At 39.3% G+C, this 22,505-nt stretch overlaps 1 protein-coding gene across 1 annotated transcript in view; it reads right to left on the reverse strand.

Annotated features, from left to right (window-relative positions):
- LOC109916791 (nuclear receptor subfamily 6 group A member 1) overlaps positions 1-22,505 on the reverse strand; it is a 366,169-nt gene that overhangs the window by 48,955 nt on the left and 294,709 nt on the right. The window contains exon 4 of the mRNA XM_048613642.1: positions 1,268-1,323. Coding sequence (XP_048469599.1) covers positions 1,268-1,323 — 56 coding nt within the window. The remainder of the gene's footprint in view (positions 1-1,267; positions 1,324-22,505) is intronic.

Raw genomic sequence — 22,505 nt, forward strand, 5'->3', positions numbered from 1 at the left:
TTCTCTCTCTTTGGGCTCTATCCTATCGTTTACTCCCTACCCCACCCACCTCCCTATTTTCTGCATTTAACTGACGTTTTCCCAGCCACCATCAGTTCTGAGGAAGGGTCACCGGACCCGAAACGTTAACTCTGTTTTCTCCTCCACAGATGCTGCCAGACCTGCTGAGCTTTTCCAGCAACTTTGTTTTTGTATCACAAAAATACATTATTCTGTCATTATTACAATACTGTTTGTGGGTGCAGGTTGGTTGCTGTATTTCATACAACACTGACAACACTTCACTGGCTGTAAAGTATTTTGAGACATCTGATGGTTGTGGAAGGTGCTATATAAATATAAGCCTTTCCTCCTTTAGTTTCAATCCCAACCAGCCTCCATTTTAAGAAGATCATCCTCTGAAATCAGTAACCACATTTTCTTTCCATTTTTAGCAGTTAGAAGAGACTATCAGAAGGAACACAGTCTGATCCAATAATTTCCAATATCCCCTCCACGTCTCGTATCAACCTGGATCCAGACCCATTAGTGAAGCAGAACTCAAGATAATTAATTTTCTTGTGAATAGAGTTCATTAATTCTTCAGTCACCTAGCGCCTACCAGATCCAGTAACACCTGTTCCACCTTTACATTTACTCAAATCACTTAAACAAATAATCCCAGTTAGTAACATTAACTCTTGCTATACTAACAGCTATGCAAGAGGATATGTAAATTCTGCCCTTCTACCTCCTCCACTCCCATTGTGGCCTCAAACAGATCTTCTCAAGTGAAACAGCTGCACCATGGAACTTCTTTCCTGAAGCTACAAAGATAATCAAATCTTTCCTCAACCTGAAAAGCATATGTTTACCCAAAATATAAACTGAAACATTCTACATCAACATAAAAAGGCTGGATAAAGTACTGTGCTTGACTTACACCAAAAATATTTTGAAAATATAAAAAAAACCTCTTTACTAGCACACACAAAAGGAAATTATGTACAAAGTACCTTGTTTTACCATAAATTTAAGACTGGAGATATTTTTTTCCAAAGGTAAATTGTAGATAACTGTTTTAAACAAGGTGACCATGGTTTAGCCAAATTAGTTGAAATAGGATGAAAAATTAAAAATATTTGCTACTTCAAAAAAATTATTGTTAATATTACATCATGTTCACAAAATAGTTTGTTGAAACTTTTTTGTTCATTTAACAACAGAATACTTAAAAAAATTATATTACCATATATAGCTTAATTTCCATGATTGACAAAATACATACCTGAACAGGACCAATACTTTTGTTTCTACCTCCTGGCATTCCATCCTCCCTGATTGCTGAAAAACAAACATCATCTTAACCATTAGTGCATTTGTAAGACTGCTTTTAATTTTCATTTGAATGTACATTTTGTGCATAATATTCCCTTTATCTGCTCTTGTCACACACCAATTAGAAAGGAGACAATTAACAAAGCCCAACTTCGGTCAATATTCCTCTGTGCTAACCAATAACAGGAACGTAATAATTACTTTGAGGAAGCTATGCTGCTAAATTCCCTTTAGCACATCTAGGAAAGCAGCCAACATCTACTTGTCCCACTTAACAGCGATGAAACTCTAAAACATCCTGCATCCTCCCTTACAATGTGCCAAGTTTTAGAATCTCTACTTTTAACAGAAGAAAATTATGAACTTGTAAAAAAAATGGCCACTTTGATATTTCAACCACTGACAATCATTTGCAATCCAAATCTTCTGAAAATAAATCACAAGCAGCATTTTTCAGAAACATAATTTACATAATATACCATGAGATCCCACAAAAAGTTGTCTTTCTGCAAGTGTGAACATGTGCATCATTTGGCACAAAAATCAATTATTCAATACCTTAAGATGGTGAATTTCCATTCCGATCAAATAGTGCATACATTTAATAAACCAGATTTGGAATTTCATATCACATCCCTGAAAATCTGAATCCTATTAAAGTAGACATGTTGCATTCAATGTTATTAATCTTTTCAACCCTGGCAAGGCTTCTCATTTTGTTCCAATAGCAAATAAATTTGTAAATGACTCTATGATCAATGGGTTCCAAAACTAAAATGGCCCACTAAGCAAGAGATTCAAGAATGAGAACTCATTTCCCAAATAACCAATTAGTCTCAATTGAGATTAAACTTAAAGTTAATAGTTGTATTTAAGTATTTAAAAATGAAACACAAATCAGAACAAACCTTTCAATATTTCAACTAACATTTGTAAAAGTTAAATAATTCCTTAAATGCTTTTTCAAAATAAAAGTAATGGGGCACACAAATAAATTACCCTTTACCACAATTTTAGATGGTATCAGTTCTATGACTAGGCACCAAAGCTTGTTTAGCATCACAGATAGTAAGCACTGCCGATGCTGGAGTCTGAGATAACAGTGTGGAGCTGGAGGAACACAGCAGGCCAGGCAGCATCAGAGCAGCAGGAAAGCTGACGTTTCGGGTCTGAAGAAGGGTCCCGAACCAAAATGTCAGTTTCCCTGCTCCTCTGATGCTGCCTGGCCTGATGTGTTCCTCCAGGTCAACACAGTGTTATCTTGTTTAGCATCATGTTGCATGTGACAATGCAACCTAGAAGTGCATGGAGCATTAAAAGTTTATAGTACTTATTGTGTGCTAAGCTTATTAAAAATGTCTAAACAATTGCTAATGACTTCATAATTCATTGTATGATTGAGATGCCTCATAAAAAGACTGAACTTCACCATACCCCTTTTTGTACAAAAAACAAGCAATTAAAAAAATCTCTAACTTCATGATACTAAGCTCTAATGGCACTATGAATGGTTTGATCAGAGTTCCTTAAAGGTGCCTGAAATATGTTCTCTATGCCCCTCATTTGCATCTGAAAGATTCAATGACAATTTTACCACCTTGCAACATAATTTGGCAGTCATTCCAGATTCTTAGATGGAGTTAAGTGGATGCTAGAGACCATCAACAATATTGTCTTTTTTCCTCTTTGTGTGATTCATTTGGAGATAGGAAGAGCAGGGATTTTCCATCTGGCTCCACAACAATATTGTGGGCTACTGCCAATTGCAGCTCCCTGTTTCAAGTCATCACTCCTGCTTTGATGATTTCCGCATCTTTTGGTGGAAAAGAGAGAGGAGTTGAGGAGGAATGCATGATGAATGAATTTGCTTTTCAGGTGTCTGAACAGATAATAATCCCAACACTAAACTTATACAATGCCGAGGTCATCATACATACAGATGACATGTATATGGAAACCTGAATATGAAAACTACACTTTGACATGGAGAATATGACAGAACTTTAAATATCTGAGGCCAAGCCAGTAAACCACTTTAACAATGGAGGAAGGAGACAGTAGGAACTGCCGATGCTGGAGAATCTGAGATAACAAGGTGTAGACCTGGATGAACACAGCAGGCCAAGCAGCATCAATGGAGCTTGGCCTGCTGTGTTCATCCAGGTCTACATCTTGTTATAACAATGGAGGAAGTTGTTAATATCCATTAGGATGATTGCAACCTCAGAATGTATGCTTCTTAATCTTTCAAGGTGCAAGAACAGACTCATGACAAATATTTTTCAACTTGCTATGTTTACTTGCACAACACCGATCACAGACATCTTTTTATTCAACCCACATGATTCATCAAACCCCCTAGAAAACAAGCAAGCAAGCAAAGAATCACACTTTTACAATCTAAGGGATGTGCAAATTCACTGGATGGTTGTGAGTGACCATACTTAGTTATTTCCTTGAGACTCAGGACTATCCAACACTCAAAGTGCCAAAGCCCACATGACTTGAAGCAGCTATTTTAATAGTCTACTTGTTAAAATTAAAAGAATTGGCTGAAAATTCATAGCATACTGGAACATGATACACTGATGAGGGATATCTCATTTCCCTTCCATCCCTTCCTGAACAACCAACAAGTCAGTCAAAAGGGTAGTCACGGAATACAGTATGTAGTTGTTAATCAGGTGGACCTCAAAATGTCAAACAAGGTCACCAGGAGTGGTAAGGTAGGAGACCATTCTGTGATTGTATGTTAACAGGATTCAGCAATAATTGCTGGCATGAACTATTTCTTCTGCATTTTCTTCATTGTTTTACAATCTATTTAGAGCTCTGTCGTTGCTTACAGCAACATTTGGCCATGGTCACTTATTGACTAATATCATACACTTCATGATACTAACTTTCAGTAGGAATCTTAATTCCACAACGCTGTGGCAAATCATTCCACATATAACACCTGTATGATGCATGTCTGGCTTTTAGCAGTTATCAATAACAACAATGGTAAGAACAAACTTTAAGTATGCAGTGGCCTCAACAAAATTCTTCAATTTCTAAACATTTTATGGTAGACTAATTAGTAACGTTACATCACATGGGATTCAGGGAGAGCTTGCCAATTGGATACAAAATTGGTTTGACGGTAGGAAACTGAGGATGGTGTGGACGGCTGTTTTCCTGACTGGAGGCCTGTGACCAGCAGTGTTCCATAGCGATAGGTACTGGGTCCACTTTTGTTCGTCATTTACATAAACGATTTGGCTGAGAATTTAGGAGATGAGGTTAGTAAGTTTAAGGATGACACCAAAATTGGTTGTTATAGTGGACAGTGAAGAAGGTTATCTAAAATTACAAACAGATCTTGATCAATTGGGTCAATGGGCTGAGGAGTGGCAGATGGAGTTTAATTTGGATAAATGTGAGGTATTGCATTTTGGTAAAACAAACTACAATGATGTTGTTGCTTTAAGAGGTTATTTTGTTTTTTTTTTAAAAAGAGTGATTGAAAGGCAGAAGTGGCAAGCTGTGTGCCAAAGCCATTAAACAGCTTGTGAGGCCTTGTGGATTTTTACAGTTGGAACAATGGAGGCAGCCTGGCTGGGTGTGGCAAGCTCTCAAGGACTAGGCTTCCTATTTTTTTTTTTCAGTTTTTAAGTTTTAGCTTAAAGCACTTGCTGTTGTGGGCTTGAAGTAGAATCTATCTTTTCTCTCTCTCATTTATAGCTAGAAGCTAGGGTTTCTCTTTGCTGCTGGATTACCTATGAAACAACTCTATTTTTCTGAATTTTCCTTTTTGCCAAGGGGTGTGTTTATGGGATATTACTACATTGGAACAGTTAATTAGTAATACTTACTGTACCTATTATTCTGTTAAATTTTCCAATACAGTTAAATTATTCTAAATTCCTCTTTCTTTAGTTGTATTTTAACTACAGTTTTTAAATAAATGGTTTTATTTAACGTTGAGTAGTTTGACCAACTGAATTGTATATGGAATACAGCATGTTATATCTGCCTTTAAAATAAGGAAAAGTTAGTGTCTAGGCTATGTTCCTAAATATTCTGAGGGGGTCTGGTCTGGTCCCTAACAAAACAAGGGCAAGACTTGTACAATTAACGGTAGGGCCCTGGGTAGTGTTGTAGAACAGAGAGACCTAGAGGTTCAGGCACATAATTTTTTAAAATTTACATTGCACGTAGACAGTGATTAAGGAGGCGTTCAGCACACTTGTCTTCGTTGCTTAGACCTTTGAGTATAGGAGTTGGGATATCATGTTGAGATTGTACAGAACGTTAGTCAGGTCTCTTCTGGAGTACTGTGTACAGTTCTTGTCGCCGTGCTATAGGAAGGATATTAGTAAATTGGAGAGGGTTCAGAAAAGATTTACCAGATGTTGCCAAGAATGGAAGGTTTGAGTTATAAAGATAGACTGGAAAGACTGGGACCATTTTTTCCACTGCAGTGTAGACTTGAGGGGCGATCTCAAAGAAGTTTTAAAATCATGAGGAGCATAGACAAGGTAATAGCACAGGTCTTTTCTCAAGGTGGGTAGTGCAAAACTAGGGGGCATATTTTTAAGGTGAAAGTAGAAAGATTTAAAAAGTATGCAAGGGGTAATTTTTTTCTAAACACAGAGTGTATACCTCCTATGTGGAATGAACTGCCGGAGGAAGTGGTGTATGCAGGTATGGTTCTATATTTAAAAAATATATATTTGGATAAGTACATGAATAGGAAAGCTTTGGAAACAGATATGGGCCAAACTCAGGCAAGTAGGACTAGTTTAGTTTGGGAACATGGTTGGTGTGGTCTAGTTGGACCTAAGGGTCTGTTTCCATGCTGTATGACTCAATGATTCTATGAAAAAAAATCTGAGTGCTGAGCCAAAAGGAGGAAATATTGGAAGGTCGACAGAAAGCTCAGAGATAGATTTTAAGGAGGCCTACATGGAGGTGATGGTGGTGAAAAGAAAAAAGAGAATTTAGGGATGGAAAGAATACCACCTTCAAATGCAAGTGTCAGTGTTTGTCAAGTATCATCAATTGCTCAATACATACAGCTAATTTCATAGAAGGAACAAAAACCAGTGAGGGGCTTGGATGCAGCTCCATTTGGGAGTTAATAGCAGTTAACTTTTTAGTCTCTATCCTGCCGAGTCATGCATTGACAACCAAATATTTAGAGAACAGCACAGCCATGTTAATATAGAAAACTAATACCAGATGCCAACGATTAGATGTGCGAAACATTTTTATTCTTTCCCTAGGTACAGCAGAAGAAACAAAGAGGAGCCGATGTTCAGATCTATTTCCCAGCATATATACCACACAATCTCATGCTGGCAAAGAATAACAGTACATCCATTGCGAAAAATTTAGACTTTGGTTGGCGAAGACTGTCATGAGCAAAATGTAGCACAAAAACACAGGGTCTGATGGAGATAACAAGACAGAGAATAAAGAAAAGCAGCGAGCACGTTTGGTAGATCACAGCTGTTCAAAGGTTAAAAAGAAAAACTAGATTTTCAGATCTCCATGATCTAGCTTTTAAAAGATCAAGAGAAGGACAAAATTCAATAAGATCATGGCTGATTAGATATTGCCTCAACTCTGCTTTTCTGCTTGTACCATCAGGTATCACCCAAAAGCAAATAACCCTGGACTCCATAAAGTTAAAAACATTTGCCAATAACAGCCTTGAATATTTTCAATGACCTAGCTTTTCCTGTCCTCTGATGTAAAGAATTTCAAAGCTTAATTAATTCAGAGAAATTCTCCTAATTACCTTTGAAAATAGGAGACCCCCTACTCCAGAATGTCCTCTCAACAAGTACCATCCCCACCCTAGCATCTTATGTGTTTCAATAAGATCTCTTCTTCCCTGCTTCTTCTTACCTTATCAAAGGTAATAGGCACAACCTGTCCAGTATTTCATCATAAGACAACCCTTCATCCCAGGACTCAACCAGTGATTTTTTTTTGGAACATCTTTCAATACAGGTTATTATAGTGGACCTTGTCCAGTTGGCCTCTATCTTTCATGAATTCTTTAAAATTTTACCATAACAGCCTTAGCTACATTATCCATGATTTAAGGTATAAAGATAAAGATAACCAAAGTGGTTTAAATAATGCCATTCCCATCAATAGATTTGCTCACCGCAAATCAATGGGCAAAAATGACAGGGTCTGGGATTAGGGGCATGCATTAAATGGCAGTAGATCATGTTGCTTTTTCCCCTAATGACATCAAATCTACAAACCAGGACTGCACCCTCTCAATGTTACAGATGCTAGATAGCAGCAAAGGCCTGCAGTAAAAGATGCAGATGACATAATGATGTCACAGCTATGTCATTCTAATATTATGAAGCTTTCATCTATTTCAAGCAATGACTTCTGTGCTCACCAGCAATAAATGAGATGTACAAAAATGGGCTGAAACTCAATATTACAGAACTTTAGAGATAGTAGGAACTGCAGATGCTGGAGCGGTCCCCGAGCCTCCACACTCCCCTCCAGCTCCACCACACCCGGCACTTTTCCCTGCAACCGCAGGAAGTGCTACACCTGCCCCCATACCTCCTCCCTCACCCCCATCCCAGGCCCCAAGAAGACTTTCCACATCAAGCAGATGTTCACCTGCACATCTGCCAATGTGGTATACTACATCCGCTGTACCCGGTGTGGCTTCCTCTACATCGGGGAAACCAAGCGGAGGCTCGGGGACTGCTTTGCAGAACACTTACGCTCGGTTCGCAATAAACAACTGCACCTCCCAGTCGCAAACCATTTCAACTCCCCCTCCCATTCCTCAGACGACATGTCCATCCTGGGCCTCCTGCAGTGCCACAACGATGCCACCCGAAGGTTGCAGGAACAGCAACTCATATTCCGCTTGGGAACCCTGCAGCCCAATGGTATCAATGTGGATTTCACAAGTTTCAAAATCTCCCCTCCCCCTACCGCATCCCAAAACCAGTCCAGCTCGTCCCTGCCTCCCTAACCTGTTCTTCCTCCCACCTATCCCCTCCTCCCACCTCAAGCCGCACCTCCATCTCCTACCTCCTAACCTCATCCCGCCCCCTTGACCTGTCTGTCCTCCCTGGACTGACCTATCCCCTTCCTAACTCCCTACCTACACTCACCTTTACTGGCCCCATCCCCGCCTCTTCGACCTGTTTGTTTCCTCTCCACCTATCCTCTCCTCTATCCCTCTTCTATCCGCCTCCCACTCTCTCCCTATTTATTTCAGAACCCCCTTCCCCTCCCCCTTTTCTGATGAAGGGTCTAGGCCCGAAACGTCAGCCTCTCTGCTCCTATGATGCTGCTTGGCCTGCTGTGTTCATCCAGCCCTGCACCTTATTACAGAACTTTAGCCTCTTTTCCAGTCTCTTGAACGACATGAACTCGAGCACACAGGGCATAACAAACCCAATAATTTGGGGCCATTTCTTCTCAGCTAGAGTGGTTGACATGGGAACCACAATCCTTTCAGTCTCCACAGTCATCTTTCACAGACAGACGTCAAACAATTAGAAAAAGGTCATATTCTAAATTGAAAGAAACGTGTTATCAACTTATTGGGGCAGCAGATAATCATGCCATATTTCTTAACTGGAGGAAGGTATGCAGTGTAACTCCTCCTGAATTGTTCTTAAGACACTTGATTCTCTTGATATATGTTAAAGACCTGGACTGGAGTGTACCGGCTAAAGTCTCAAAACTGTGGATGACAGGAAATTTGCAAGTATTGTGAGCAATAAGGCAGACCGTATCAAACTTCAAAAGATGACAGGCAGGCTGAAGGAATGGGTGGCCAAGTGGCAGATGAAAATTAATGCAGAGAACACAAAGTAATTTATTTTGGCAGGATAAACAAGATGAAATGATACAAAAGAACACAATTTGCATATGGCTACGGGAGCAGAATGACTAGGGGTTGGATGGGGTTTATGTATACAAACCACTGAAAGTGTTGGAGTAGGCTGAAACAAAAGTACAAAGTACAAAGCAAGGAAGTTTTGATTAACCATATAAAAGTATGGTTCAGCTTCAATGAGAATAGTGTATCCAGTTCTGGGCACTAATATTTTAGGAATAATGTGAAGGTATTGGAAAGAGTACACAAGACTGGTTCCAGGAATAAAGAACTTTTGTTAGATTGACAGATTAGAACTACAGCTGTGATCATTGACGTAGAAAGTTACAAACGAATTTGGCAAAGGTGCTCAAAATCTTTAGAGCATATGGACAGAAAATCCTTCTATAAATGGGAAAAATAAGAACCAGAGGACACTGATTTAAAATGACTGGCAAAAGGATATAACAATGGTAGAAGAGAAATATTTTAACGCAACGTCTTTATGATCTGGAATGGATTGCCTGGAAGTCTGATGAAGGCAGATTCAATTGTGACTTTAAAAGAGAACAGGATAATTATTTGTAGAAAAAAATGCAGGAGCTACAGGGAATAAGGTAGGGAAGTGAAACTTGGTGAGTTGATCTTTCAGAATGCCGACATAGATAATAATAGATCGAATGGCCTCTTTCTGTGCTGAAACCACTCTGTGATCTTAACTGCGACATGTAGATAGTTTGTGTTCACAAAGTGGATTTGGCATTGTTGCTTGCTATATTAATAAGCTAATGCCAACTAGGTGATGATAGCAGTAAACCCTGGTGAAACATGGGTATACCGTAAGTGTAGAGTGTACATTAAGATGCTGTGCATTCCTTCTTATGAATACTGAGCAATGTAACGTGAAGTGCTGTTTATATTGTATATTTTTTCTGTACAATCAAAGTGATGAAATATGGAAAAAACATATCTTGGGTACCTTCTGACACCAGCAAATAGCTTCTCAGCTCCTCCAGGATGAGTACTTGTGTGCTGTAGCTATGTTTTAAACCCTGATGTATTTCCCTATCACAGTGTGTGGCTATAGGTTATTATTTTTTGAATTTATAATGTTCTGAGACCACACAAGTATTATAAAACAGCTGATCAGAGTTGGATGAGATTACAACATGTTCCTAAGCATCAGCACAATTCTGGAGCAATACAACATCAACAACTTCACAAGAACTACTGATAAGATTTTTTTGAAAACTAAGTGTCTGGAAACTTAACACTTTTTCCTTACTAATGGGAAATGTCCCTTTTCTACAAACAAGGAGTTTATACTTCTATTTTAGCTGAAGTACACTAGTTCCCAGTCCTTCAATACGTTCAATTTAAAGTTCTCTTCCTTGTATTGATATTTCCTTTCGGCTTTGCCCCCTCCTAACTCAGATTTCCTGCAGTTCTACAAAACTGACCTCACCAGAACATTCCAAAGAAAAGTCATCTTGGACTTGTAATATTAGCTGTTTCTCTTTACCTAGATGCTTGACAGACTGCTGAGTCTCTCCCGCACTTTATTTTCATTTCTACTTCCAATAGGACTGGGATACAATGAGCAGCTTTAATGTTGACATTAGAATATGCAAAACCTCTAATGGAATTGACAGACTTGACTTTGTGGGTGAACTCTGGATGTATTTTAAGATCTTTCATCTCGTGGGAAGGGCATGATAATAACCTGAAAATGGTGGGGAATTATGTATCACTCTGGTCCCATCACACCTACATTGTTCCTCTGGATCTGCAGCCGGGAAAATCAGAGATCCTGTCGCAGTTGTACTGTAGGCCTATTTAAAATGTAAATCAGACCCTTATGACATATATAGTCTGTTATTTGCCAAACTTACGTCAGAATGATGCAGAAGGCTCAGCCTTGTCTTATATCTGCTGACTGTCCAGGCAAAGTGGAGCAAACAGATAAGTTGGTGTGTTAGGTTTCTGTGAGGCCACAAAATGCTTCTCTGGTATCTAAAAATTCATCCTCGTTACTACAGGTCTGGAGATCAGTCTATCCTATAGAAAGCTACCTTTATTCAGAAAAATGGACAACTGCCAAAGGCCAACCAATATTTTCCAACAATGAGTTGAAACAATTTAAATTAATTCTGGCTCTTAAAATGGAGCAGGGCTATTGGGTGAAAATCTATCCATAGTCAGATGATCATGATACCAGCTCACCTTTAAAGATATAACAGCATATGAACATATAATTTCAGTTTACATTTCAGTGTAGTACAGCAGGGGGTGCTGCTTGTTGGATTAAACATTAAACTTGCGAGATACTGTATCATGATTCTCTTTACTAATTCACTCACAAGAACTGTATGTTTACTATACTACGCTTCCATTCATTCATTCATAAAACCGTGTTTTTGTAGTACATTTTACTCTCACAAGATTAACTAAATTAAACATCCCTTCATAGGCTGGCAACCCATTACTGTTTCTTTACACCTTCCAATTCTTATCGGCCTCATGCTGCAAGCAGTGTTTAGACCTGTTTCTGTATCAAAGGCTACCCCTGAATAAGTGTTAATACTGTAACCTGCTCAGAACAATGCCATCCCTGCCATCGTGTCTCCATAACTCACTCAAAACTATGGAAAGATTATAATATTAATTAGCCCTTATATAATAACAATTCTGTGACTACCATCAGCAGTACCTGCCTGTGTGCATATTGGCTGCTATCTTCTCCAACACAGAGTTCAGAGTACTTCATTCATAATGAAACAATTTGCAACATCTGGAGCTGCCACAAAATCTTTGAAACGGTTTGTCCAGATTTTGCAGTACAAGTTATTTTGTGATTAGGTTATGCAAGGTATTCCCTGTTGGGGAAGAAAAAACACCCACATTATAATATGCAAGATGAAATATTTTACATTGAAACGTTAATAGTTTCATAACTGAATAAACATTTAATATTAAGACAAAGGTTCACTTACAGCACTGTACCATGTGCTGTTATTGAACAGAGACCCTTCTCCCTCATCCTTCTTTTTGCTGTAGACCACTCCCCCTTCCGACCCTCCAACCTGCAGCCTCTGACTGATCCAGGCCCACCAATGGAGCATCTGATTGCCTCTGGATCGCTGGTTTGCTGCCTGTTATTGTCCCCAACTTTCTGACTTGCTGCTTCTACCAGTCTGTCTGACATGTGGCTTCTGTCCGCCCTGCTGACCTGTGGCCTCTGGACACCTCGCAACACACAACTTCTGACTTCTGCCTGACGAAAACTGTCTTACGGCCTTTCTCCATCCTAGATTCTCCCACCTCCTGATCCTCCACGTGGTGGCCTCTCCCCTTTTCTACTCCTCTGACTTGCAGCTGCTCCTTAGCCTTCCAGTGCTCTCTCCTGTGGCCTCACCCTTCCCTGATCTCTAAACTTTAGTTTCTGCCATCTCCAACGCCGACTTGCAGCTTCTCTCCAACCCAAATCTTCTGTCTTCTGACTTCTTGTTGCTCCCTGTCCTGCCTCCCTCCCCTAAACCTGCATTCCCAACCAAGATCCAGATCTGATCCAAAGCTGTGTCATTATGTAACCGTAGACGCTAGTGGTGCAAGGTGCATAACTGAATATTTTATAATCTATGTCTATGTCTTTTTAAGATGCCCATCCAGCTGGACCTTCAACCTTTCAACACTCGTCTCCACAGCTCTCACTCACAAGAAGGGTTCAAGGGATAAAAAACGACTGTAGTATACAGAAGTACAAGGGACTAAGTTCCAGAAAGAATTGCAATGCCATAGAAGGATGTTGCCACACAAGTGAGCAGTCTAAGTTGAAGTTGCATGGAACTCTTCTTTATTTGTTAACGAGATGAGGACATCGCTGGCTAGGCAGTATTTATTGTTCAGCCCTAATTGCCCAGTGGGCTGTTTAAGAGTCAACCACATTGCTGTGGGTCTGGAGTCACATGTAGGCCAGAGCAGGTAAGGATGGCAGTTTCCTTCCCTAAAGGACATTAGTGAACCAGATGGGTCTTTCCCGACAATTGTCAGTGGAGTCCTGGTCATCATTAGATTCTTAATTCCAGGTATTTTTATTGATTTCAAATTCCACCATTTGTCACGGCAGGATTCGAACCCAGGTCTCCAGAATGTTATCTAGGTCTCTGGATTAACAGTCCAGTGATAATACCACTAGGCCATTGCCTCCCCTGTGTAAGGGAGGTGTAAGTGTAAAGGAGCATTCTCAGAACAAACTTAATTATAACATAATTGCAGAGTATTTTAGAAAGAGCAGTCTTCAAAAGTTATTGAAACTACTTCAACACAGTAACATAGCACAGAGAGGGAACATTTTAAAGAAGCACGGATTATTACTGGCCCAGTGCAGCACTTCCGCATCACTGGGAGCAGCACGTCCACAACCCCAGAGTTCCAGTTTTCAATCAGTTTCAGATCTTGATTGGGAATGCAGGTTCAGGAGAGAAAAGTAGTGAGTGGGAGAGTTGTGGACAGTGAAGGCCATATATTGGTAGTTCAGAGGCAAGCAGAAGCTGCAAATCAGAGGGCCAGGGTAGGGATGGGTTGCATGCTGGAGGGTAAGGGACAAGCAGAGAAGGCATTTCAAAGGGTTGGAGGATAGGGAGAAGCTGGAAGTCAGAGATTAAAACATGGGAAAGAACCCAAATCAGAGGGTTGGGGGGAGAGAGAGAGACTGTTCCAAAATGCTGCCAGTTGGTTGGTGTCTCGATCCTACTTAGGCCAGTGGGAAATAGTGGTAAAAAATCCTATGACATGAAACAAGATTACAGGCACTGTTAACTTTATGAAAGTCAAAGCAAAAACAACATTAAATGGGATAACATCAAACTCTGACTTATTGCAAAATTCCAATTGTTGCAGGTTCCACTGCAAAGTCCAAGATGTAGTCTGAAGGCAAATGCAAATGCAATGAATGGTTAGCACTGTTCTTTCAAAGCTGATCATAAAATCCAGACAATTTTTCTTCCTGATTACTTTTATGTTCCCTGTTCTTCGCTCCATCGTACTCTCTATACTAAGTCATAGTGCTCCTTTATTCCATCTATACTGCTACATTAGTTTTCATGACCTTTTAGTGTTCAAAACCATAACTGGCTCACTTAAAATCTTTCCATAATTACTCATGTCTATACATCCTTATTACCTCAGGGCTCCTTCCTGTCACCTTTTCCAACATTATCACCTTCTGGCCTTTTATGCATCCTCATTTGACTATTGAAGGGAGCCATGTCTTCTGCCCTTTCGGCTCTAAGCTCTGGACTCCCCTTCCTAAACCTTTCTCATTTCTTTATTTTGCTTTTTTCTCAAGACGTTCTTTAAACCAAGGTTTGATCACCCCTTTTAACTATTGAACTATACAGGGCTTCCTCAATCATTCAGCAAGTTGCCTTCTTTAATCATTCAGGTAGTTCAAGAATAAAAAAATCTTATCTCGGAGTGTGTGTACACAGAGGAGTCATGCGCAGATACACAGCAGTTTGGAAAATAAAACTTGTCTTTTCCACATCTTCCTAAATTACTACAGAATGGCTGTACAGGAAAAGCAACACAAAGCAACATTACTACCTACATTCATGATGGCAATAGAGATGTTAGGTTTGTCAGTCTGAGGCAGCCACCTTTCTTTTAATGCTCCTGCTGTCAGCACTTCTCTCATTTATACTGCTGACAGAATAAGCAATTCTAGAAACTACCAGCTCAGGAACTGCTCAATGCTTTAGATTTTCACAGTATTGTTACTGTTAATTATAAATATTGCTACTAACTTGACCAATGTTACTGAAATTAAATTTATAACATGTGTCAGGAAACTACTGGTAGGCAGAGAATGCTAGGTTTCATTTATATTTACAGCTCATCAGTCATACTGAAACTAAATAAACTGAAGTGCATGCTGTGAAGTAAAGGAAATTATACCTTTCTCTGGTTAATGTTTTCACACATGCTTAGTAACTATCATATTATATCAACATCAAATCACGTAGAACTGGAAGGATCACCGGACCTGAAACGTTAACTCTGTTTTATCCTTCACAGATGCTGCCAGTTGCTTCCAGCAACTTTGTTTTTTGTTCCTGATTTACAGCATCCACAGTTCTTTTGGTTTTCACATAGAACTGGAGCCTGGGTGTGTAGTTCCTGGACACTGAACCGCTGAATGGGAAGTCCAACTCAGAAGTTGAAGAAAACGCGAAAGAAAGCCCATGGTAGGGTCATGGGTTAGCAACGGGAAGAGATAAATCAGCCACAGTACGTATTACAGGAATGAACATACTTATGGAAATGAAGAAATAAGCACGCTGAAAATACATCGACAGCAAGTGCATGAAGGAACAAGGCACAGCACAGGGCAGAAAAATAGCCTCACTGGCGACAACCTTACCCAGGCCAGCTTTATGGTCACAAGTGTGGAGAAAGACTGGGCTAAAATCACTGAAAATTAAACAGACCAGAGCTGTCTGCAGGAATCTCAGTGGTAAAGAGGGATTGAAGTGAAGTGTGATGAACTCATCCTAGGGTATGTGACAGACTTGCACTAAGATTTCAATTTCCTTAACAGCACCGACCTGCAGAAAGAATTGTGCATGCAGATGTCAAAGCAAATGGTAGGGAAATTACATTTAAATTGGATACTGGACCAGACATATCATGGTATACAGTCTAGATGATCGATAAACTCAGAAATTCTCGCACCACTCTCCATTAAAAATTTTGGGGCTTGGAAAGTACAAGTACTTGAGTAAGATGCTATATGCATTTTGATACAATGGAAAACAGATTAAGTAGACCTTGTTGTTATGTAATTCCTAATGATAGCAATTCCTCATGAAGCAGAATTGCCTGTACAGCTTTAGACCACCTTCAGTGAGCCAACACTGAACTTACTTCAGTCTTAGCTGTGCAAGAGAATGGGGAGATCCTCCACTTCTTTCAAGATAGAAGTTGGAAATAGCAAGAAAAGGAGGTGTCAAAAAAAAAAATGTACTGACTAGCTGCCAAAGAGCATTCCAGACTCCTGAAAACCGGAAGGAGGAAACAGCACATAAGTCATTCATTTACTCCAACCCTAAATGATGGACATCCCTGCACTTTGGCATTCAGTAAATGGTGTTTCTGAGAACCCATTGTTTTCTTTCAATACAGTCCTTTCTTGAATAAAGGTACACTAATAAAATGTGTTCCCTTATTGCACAAAAACAAAAGCAACAGCAAAGTTACATAAAGAAGTCTCTCTTAGAGCAGACAGACCACTGCTAGGAAGCCAGAATGTAGCCTTGTGCTGGTTCAAATCAGTAATGAAAGCAAGTGAATCTTCAAATTTCTACAGCCTATAAAATGAACAGAAGCAGGAGCTATCAAGAATTATGGAGTTAGAAAGATTTCTGCAATCATGCAAAGAAGATGTCTCAGAGATCCTAAACAAATTCATGACCACTGAAGCTCTAGTCATGATGGAATGTCTCATGCAGCACAGCAATCAATGCAGGCTTAACATGCTGAGAGAAAAACTTCGATCTTAAGCAAGTCTCACTTAAGAGAAAGTACAACAAACTCAAATAACTAACCCCTAATAAGAGATTCAGAAACAAAGAGCTCCTTATGCCCAATAGATCATGTTAACATTCATTACATTGAACTTGCACGGATGGTAGCTGAAAGCTGTAAGAGAAACTTATCAGTAAGATATGGAAGCACTGGAAACAAAAACAGAAATTGCTGGAAAAACTCAGTAGGTCTGGCAGCATCTGTGAAGAGAAAGCAGAGTTAACATTTCGAGTCCAGTGACCCTTCTTCAGTTGTTTTCAGCTCTTCAGTTTTTCAATTTCTGATTTTGTTCCTGATTTCAAGCATCCACAGTTCTTTGGTTTTTCTTATAGAAGCACTAGAATTTTTTTTAAACTAAAACCTACAATAGTCATATAGCACGGAAACAGACCCTTCAATCCAACTCGTCCATGCTGACCAAATTTCTCAAACTAAACTAGTACCGCTTGCCTGCGCTTGGCCCATATCCCTCTAAACCTTTCCTATTCATGTACTTGCCCAAATGTCTTTTAAATGTTGTAACTGTACCTGCATCTACCATTTGAGCTCCCAGAGACACACAATGCCTTTGTGAAGCTTAAAGTTGAACACAGGTACAAGTTTGAACAGCTCAGAATTCACCAAGAAATGATACAGTCTACCTACCTCAGTGGGACTACTGAACTAAAAATACAGCTGCTAGCAGTCAGTTGTTGAAGATTTGCAAAAATCTTGCACTCATAACTAGTGAGTTCACCCAAGTGGCAGAGAGTCAGAGTCATACAGAGCCTTTGGTCCAAGCAGTCCATGCTGACCATAATCCCATACTAAACTAGTTTCACCTGCCTGCTCCCGACCCACATCCCTTCAATCCTTTCCCATTCATGTATTTATACAAATATCTTTTAAATGTTGTAATTGGGCCCACATCCATCACTTCCTCAGGAAGTTCATTCCACACACAAACGACCTCTAAAAGATTTGCCGCTCATGTATTTTTGAAATCTCTCTCTTCTCACCTTAAAAATGTGCCCCTCAGTCTTGAAAAAGGAAAAAAAAAAACTGTCATAGATAGATTCTGAACTCCAAGATTACAGTGACTGGTTAGAGTAAGAAAATTCTGCTACATTTAATGAGGGTAGACCTAGACTTTCAAAAAGCAGCACTGGCTAAAGAGAACAAGACTCGTCAGTGCCCTATTAATGACAGAAGGAAATTGTTTTTCCAAGTAGTCCTACTGATCAGAGTACCACGAGTTTCCTAGGGGTCCAGTAATTCAGAACACCTTCATAAAGAATAATATTGTTGAAGCTCACCATTTAGAAGATTCTTAAAATAATGACCGTATTCAGTCACAAAGCATACTTTAGTTAATGAATGGATCTTGTACCATTTTGTGAGCCCCAAGATGTCTTGATTATAAATTGAGAAGGTTCTAAAGGGAGTATATTCTTCATTGTATAGGGAAACTAAAACTGCACACTCCAGGGCCATTTCATTAAAGTCTTGTATAATTGTAAAGACTTATTTATTCTTGTATTCCAACTCCCTTGTGATAAAGGTAAATATGCAACTTGCCTTCTTAATTGTTTCCTGTAGATGTATACTAACATTTTTAATTTAGCATATGGATTTTACAGCCTTTGATGGGTTCTTAGTGCAGTTTCATCAGGTGGAACGGTCACAGTCCCAGCACGCTTTAAGTGGTAGATCATGTTAAAGCAAGAATTCCGCAGATGAACAAAAATCCTCTAAATCCCCATTTAAACCCCAACTATTCTTCCAACTCCATGAACTGTATATCTAGAAGCATTTTTGTGTTTTTAAATCACCTTTATTATGTCAAAGGGCTCAAACAGTATGCTCCAGGTTCTACTTTCTCACTGCTTTCTTACATTACCTTGACAACACGACACATCATTAACAGAATCATACAATTATGGTAAAACAAATATTTCAGTCAAGCTGACGTAAAATTTGCAATAAGTTTTGTTTAAAAATTCTGTCATTAAGATGTGAACATTGCTTGTCCATTCTTGAACTTAGTAACCATTTCAGATGGCAGTTAAGAGTCAATCATATTGACATGGATTTGAGTCACATGCAGATCAAACTAGCTAAGGATGGCAGAGTTCATTCCTTGAAAAAGACAAATGAAATTAGCCAATTAGAGGTTTTCATGACAAAGATAGTTTCACAGTTACCCTTATCAAGGCCAGCTTTCAATTCCAGATTTTCATTTGTTAATTTCTATCACCTGCAGTAGTTGAATTTGTGCCCTTTACCCTGAGCACTAGCCTGGCCCTCTAAGTTAATCACTACACAACCATCTCCTCCAGTCAAATATGAATTCTGCTTCTGTCTAGCTCCCAGAAGGCACCTCATTCTGTGACCCGAGTTTCCTTTTTCTTCTCACAAGAGTATCCCTGACCTCAGGCCTCCCTATAGCAATACAGCAAGGGTTAAAAATTCATCAGAAAGGACAACTAAATCTATCCAATCACTGTCTAGTTCTGTTCATGAGTACAGTAACGTCTTTCATATAAAATATGTTTTGACCTAATAATATAACAAGGAATCTTACAAGTTGAAATCATTTAACATTTATATGAACAAAAACGTGTACATAATTTATTAATGTAAAGCATGGTACTGTGGTCATTACATTAAATCATTTTAAACCTGATACCACTTCCTTTAAACTTTACAATTACACCTACACTATATTAGAATAAAATACTATATTCAGCATACTGATTCACAGGATGTTTCCAGACAATAGAACCGATTAGGCTCCAATTCTATCAAATAATTGTGGTCCAGATTTTAGCACATTTAAACAATGTTCTAAACTTGGATAAAATATTCCAAACTTGCAGATTTACAAAACTCTGTCAAAGAGCAGAGAATATATGTTTTATAGCTGCTGAAGGGTCAGGGAGAGGATTAATGGCTCTAGATGAATTACTCCTTCTCAGAACTTGTACTGACATAATGGACTGAAGGCTTCCTTCTGTTCTATAATTCTAAAACACATCCTACTCATAATATCAACTAAAAGAAAATTAAGTGTTTAGATTTTCACTGCGAGCAGGTGAAGTTTCAAAAAAAATTACACTATTCTGTGAACTGATCAACTCATATATTGAAAATAAATTGCTAGAATGCTGATTTCTTTTTAGTTCAGTTCCGTATTATTGAACTGCTTTTCCAATGGCTGCAGTGGAAAAAACCAATGTGCCAGATAAATCTGCCGGAACTGATATACTGCTGCTTATTGTTTGCAGTACCATCTAGTGGCAAGATTGATCATAGTTTTCACATGCATTGGGTGCCTCAGTGATTATGAATGAAATGCTAAATTCAGTCCTACAATTTTATTTTTCTAATTTAGCAACTTTTGAATTACTCATACTTGCAAAATGACAGCATTTTTGTTTTAGTTTTCTTGCATCTGTGCCAATTGACTCAAAGCATTTCATTCAATATGAATACCTTTTACCATGCATCTTTTAATCCAGTCATGATAGACAATGCACGTATGCATGTGATTCATTAGTATATTGTTATCATTCACCCCATTTAAATTTATTTTTAATTTTAAAAAAGTGCCAACTCAAATTATCCGTAACTTGCATTGAAGTCATGAAAAGAACTCCCCAGGCTTTGTCTTTTTTAGAATATCCAGTAATCTGAAATAAATTTAAAATTTTGATCTGGGAAAACAAGATTAGATGGTACGCTGATGATTCTTGATGAAGAAGCTTGGGACGGGGTGTCTTTCATTGTGGTTTTACGCCTACATTAGTTTGTAATAAAAACTGAAAATTCAAGGAAGGTCCTGATCGAAATATGTAGTTCCAGTTGTTATTTTGCATTTGCAGTTTTCATCTCAGTGAACTCTTGTCATTGGTGACCAGACATTTCTGTGGCATTTACTAAATATCTATTTAAAAGCTCACTTGTTAAAGAGCTATTAAATGTGACAAGTAAACAGAAATGAAAGCACTATCATAACAGAAAAAAATGATGTAAGCACTCAAATCAGTTGGTATCTATGGAGAGAACAGATGAATTCACACTTCAAGATGTATACTCAAAAGGCAAGCTATCAATATCCAAAAGGTCTGGCAGCATCTGTGAAGAAAAAATCAGAGTCAACGTTTTGGGTCCGGTGACCCTTCCACAGAACACCAGACCTGAAATGTTAACTCTGAAATTTTTTCTTCACAGATGCTGCCAGACCTGCTGAGCTTTTCCAGCAACTTTTGTTTTTGTTCTTGATTTACAGCATCCACAGTTATTTCGGTTTCTATCAATATCCAAAGTTGCTGTCAATTCAAACTAGAGGGTAGGGGTCATCAGGGCATAAAGAAATCATTGCGACGATGCTCAAAAGGCAAATGGTGTCATAAGACAACTTTCCCTTTCATTAGAGGTGCTAAGAATGCAGTTGCTACAAGTAGGTCACCTATTACTACTGCATGCAGAATAGATATGGTTCACAAATGTCTGAGGCAATTTTATCCTAATTACATTAATAAAGTCACGGCGAAAGTTGTACTTTATATCTACTAGCATGAAGCTAACATTTGAGTGGTACCAAGTCACTGGAGACTGCAACTCAAGGACCTGGGAAAATGGATCCTTACTGGTATATCAAGCAGAATCTGAGGTCTAGTACCAAGTGTTTAAGCCCACAAGACAACAGTCTGGCTTGTACAGTGGATGCAATTTTTAGTTAAAGTGTCTTGTTGAGTAAGACTCATACCACCTGGCCTGCCAAAGGTCACAGCAATTTTGCCATGCAATCATCTGCTCATCACTTCATTAATAATGCAAATTGGCTCTTGGGCACCTTTCTCAGGAAATTGTGATGCTGGAGAGATGGAACTGCTCGTCACTGCGGGACCTTCTGGGGCTCACTTCATAGCCACTGTACTTCAACTGTACACCGTACACTTCAACTGTATGCTGTTTTAGAAGCTGCAAGTCAGGAACTAGCCCTCACACTATGATGTTTGAGCCTTTACTGTATGGACTGGCCTAGAGGAAAGGAATGCTCACTTCCCACTCCATGGACAGGGATGTGGAAGTCTTAGCAGATGAAATAATGGACAGGAGGGCAGTCCTTTCTCTTGTAGGCACCAAGGAGGCCATACCACCAGACAAAGATAACCTAGATCGTGCCATGCTCTGGGTGAAAACTCCATGTCCAGCAGTGCCGGAAGAATTTTCTGCTAGCTCACCCTCACATGGCCACCACTCACTCCAACTCTGCCATAGCATATATATCTCACCAACATTCCTGTACAATAACTCACTATTGCAAACATGTCCCTGCACTGGCCTCACCCACCTCATCCTAGCAAACTAGTAACGTTTGCTGCTCTCTATGCTTCCTATTGACTCACGAGGGACACTATAATACCTGCTTAGACATCACCACTATCTATAGTTCTGTGTAATTCCATTAAACTCAATGCCACCTTTGGTCTCAGGTGTAGCGAAAAACAGATGACAACCAGACCAACAGCCCAGAACTGGCAGACATCAGGCTCCTCACTCCTTACAAGGAGTGAATAATCAATTTGGCCAGAGAACAACACAGCCACTCACGTGGTTGGGGGGGACTGCAATGGCCAACTAGCCCAGCAAGATTCACTGTGCTGTGCTGCATGCTTTCCTATTACTACCAGTGCTAACTCATTCTAAGACAACAAGGTGCAGGGCTGGATGAACACAGCAGGCCAAGCAGCAT

The sequence above is a fragment of the Rhincodon typus genome, chromosome 28 (assembly GCF_021869965.1).
Source record: "Rhincodon typus isolate 14 chromosome 28, sRhiTyp1.1, whole genome shotgun sequence".
Lineage (NCBI taxonomy): Eukaryota > Metazoa > Chordata > Chondrichthyes > Orectolobiformes > Rhincodontidae > Rhincodon > Rhincodon typus.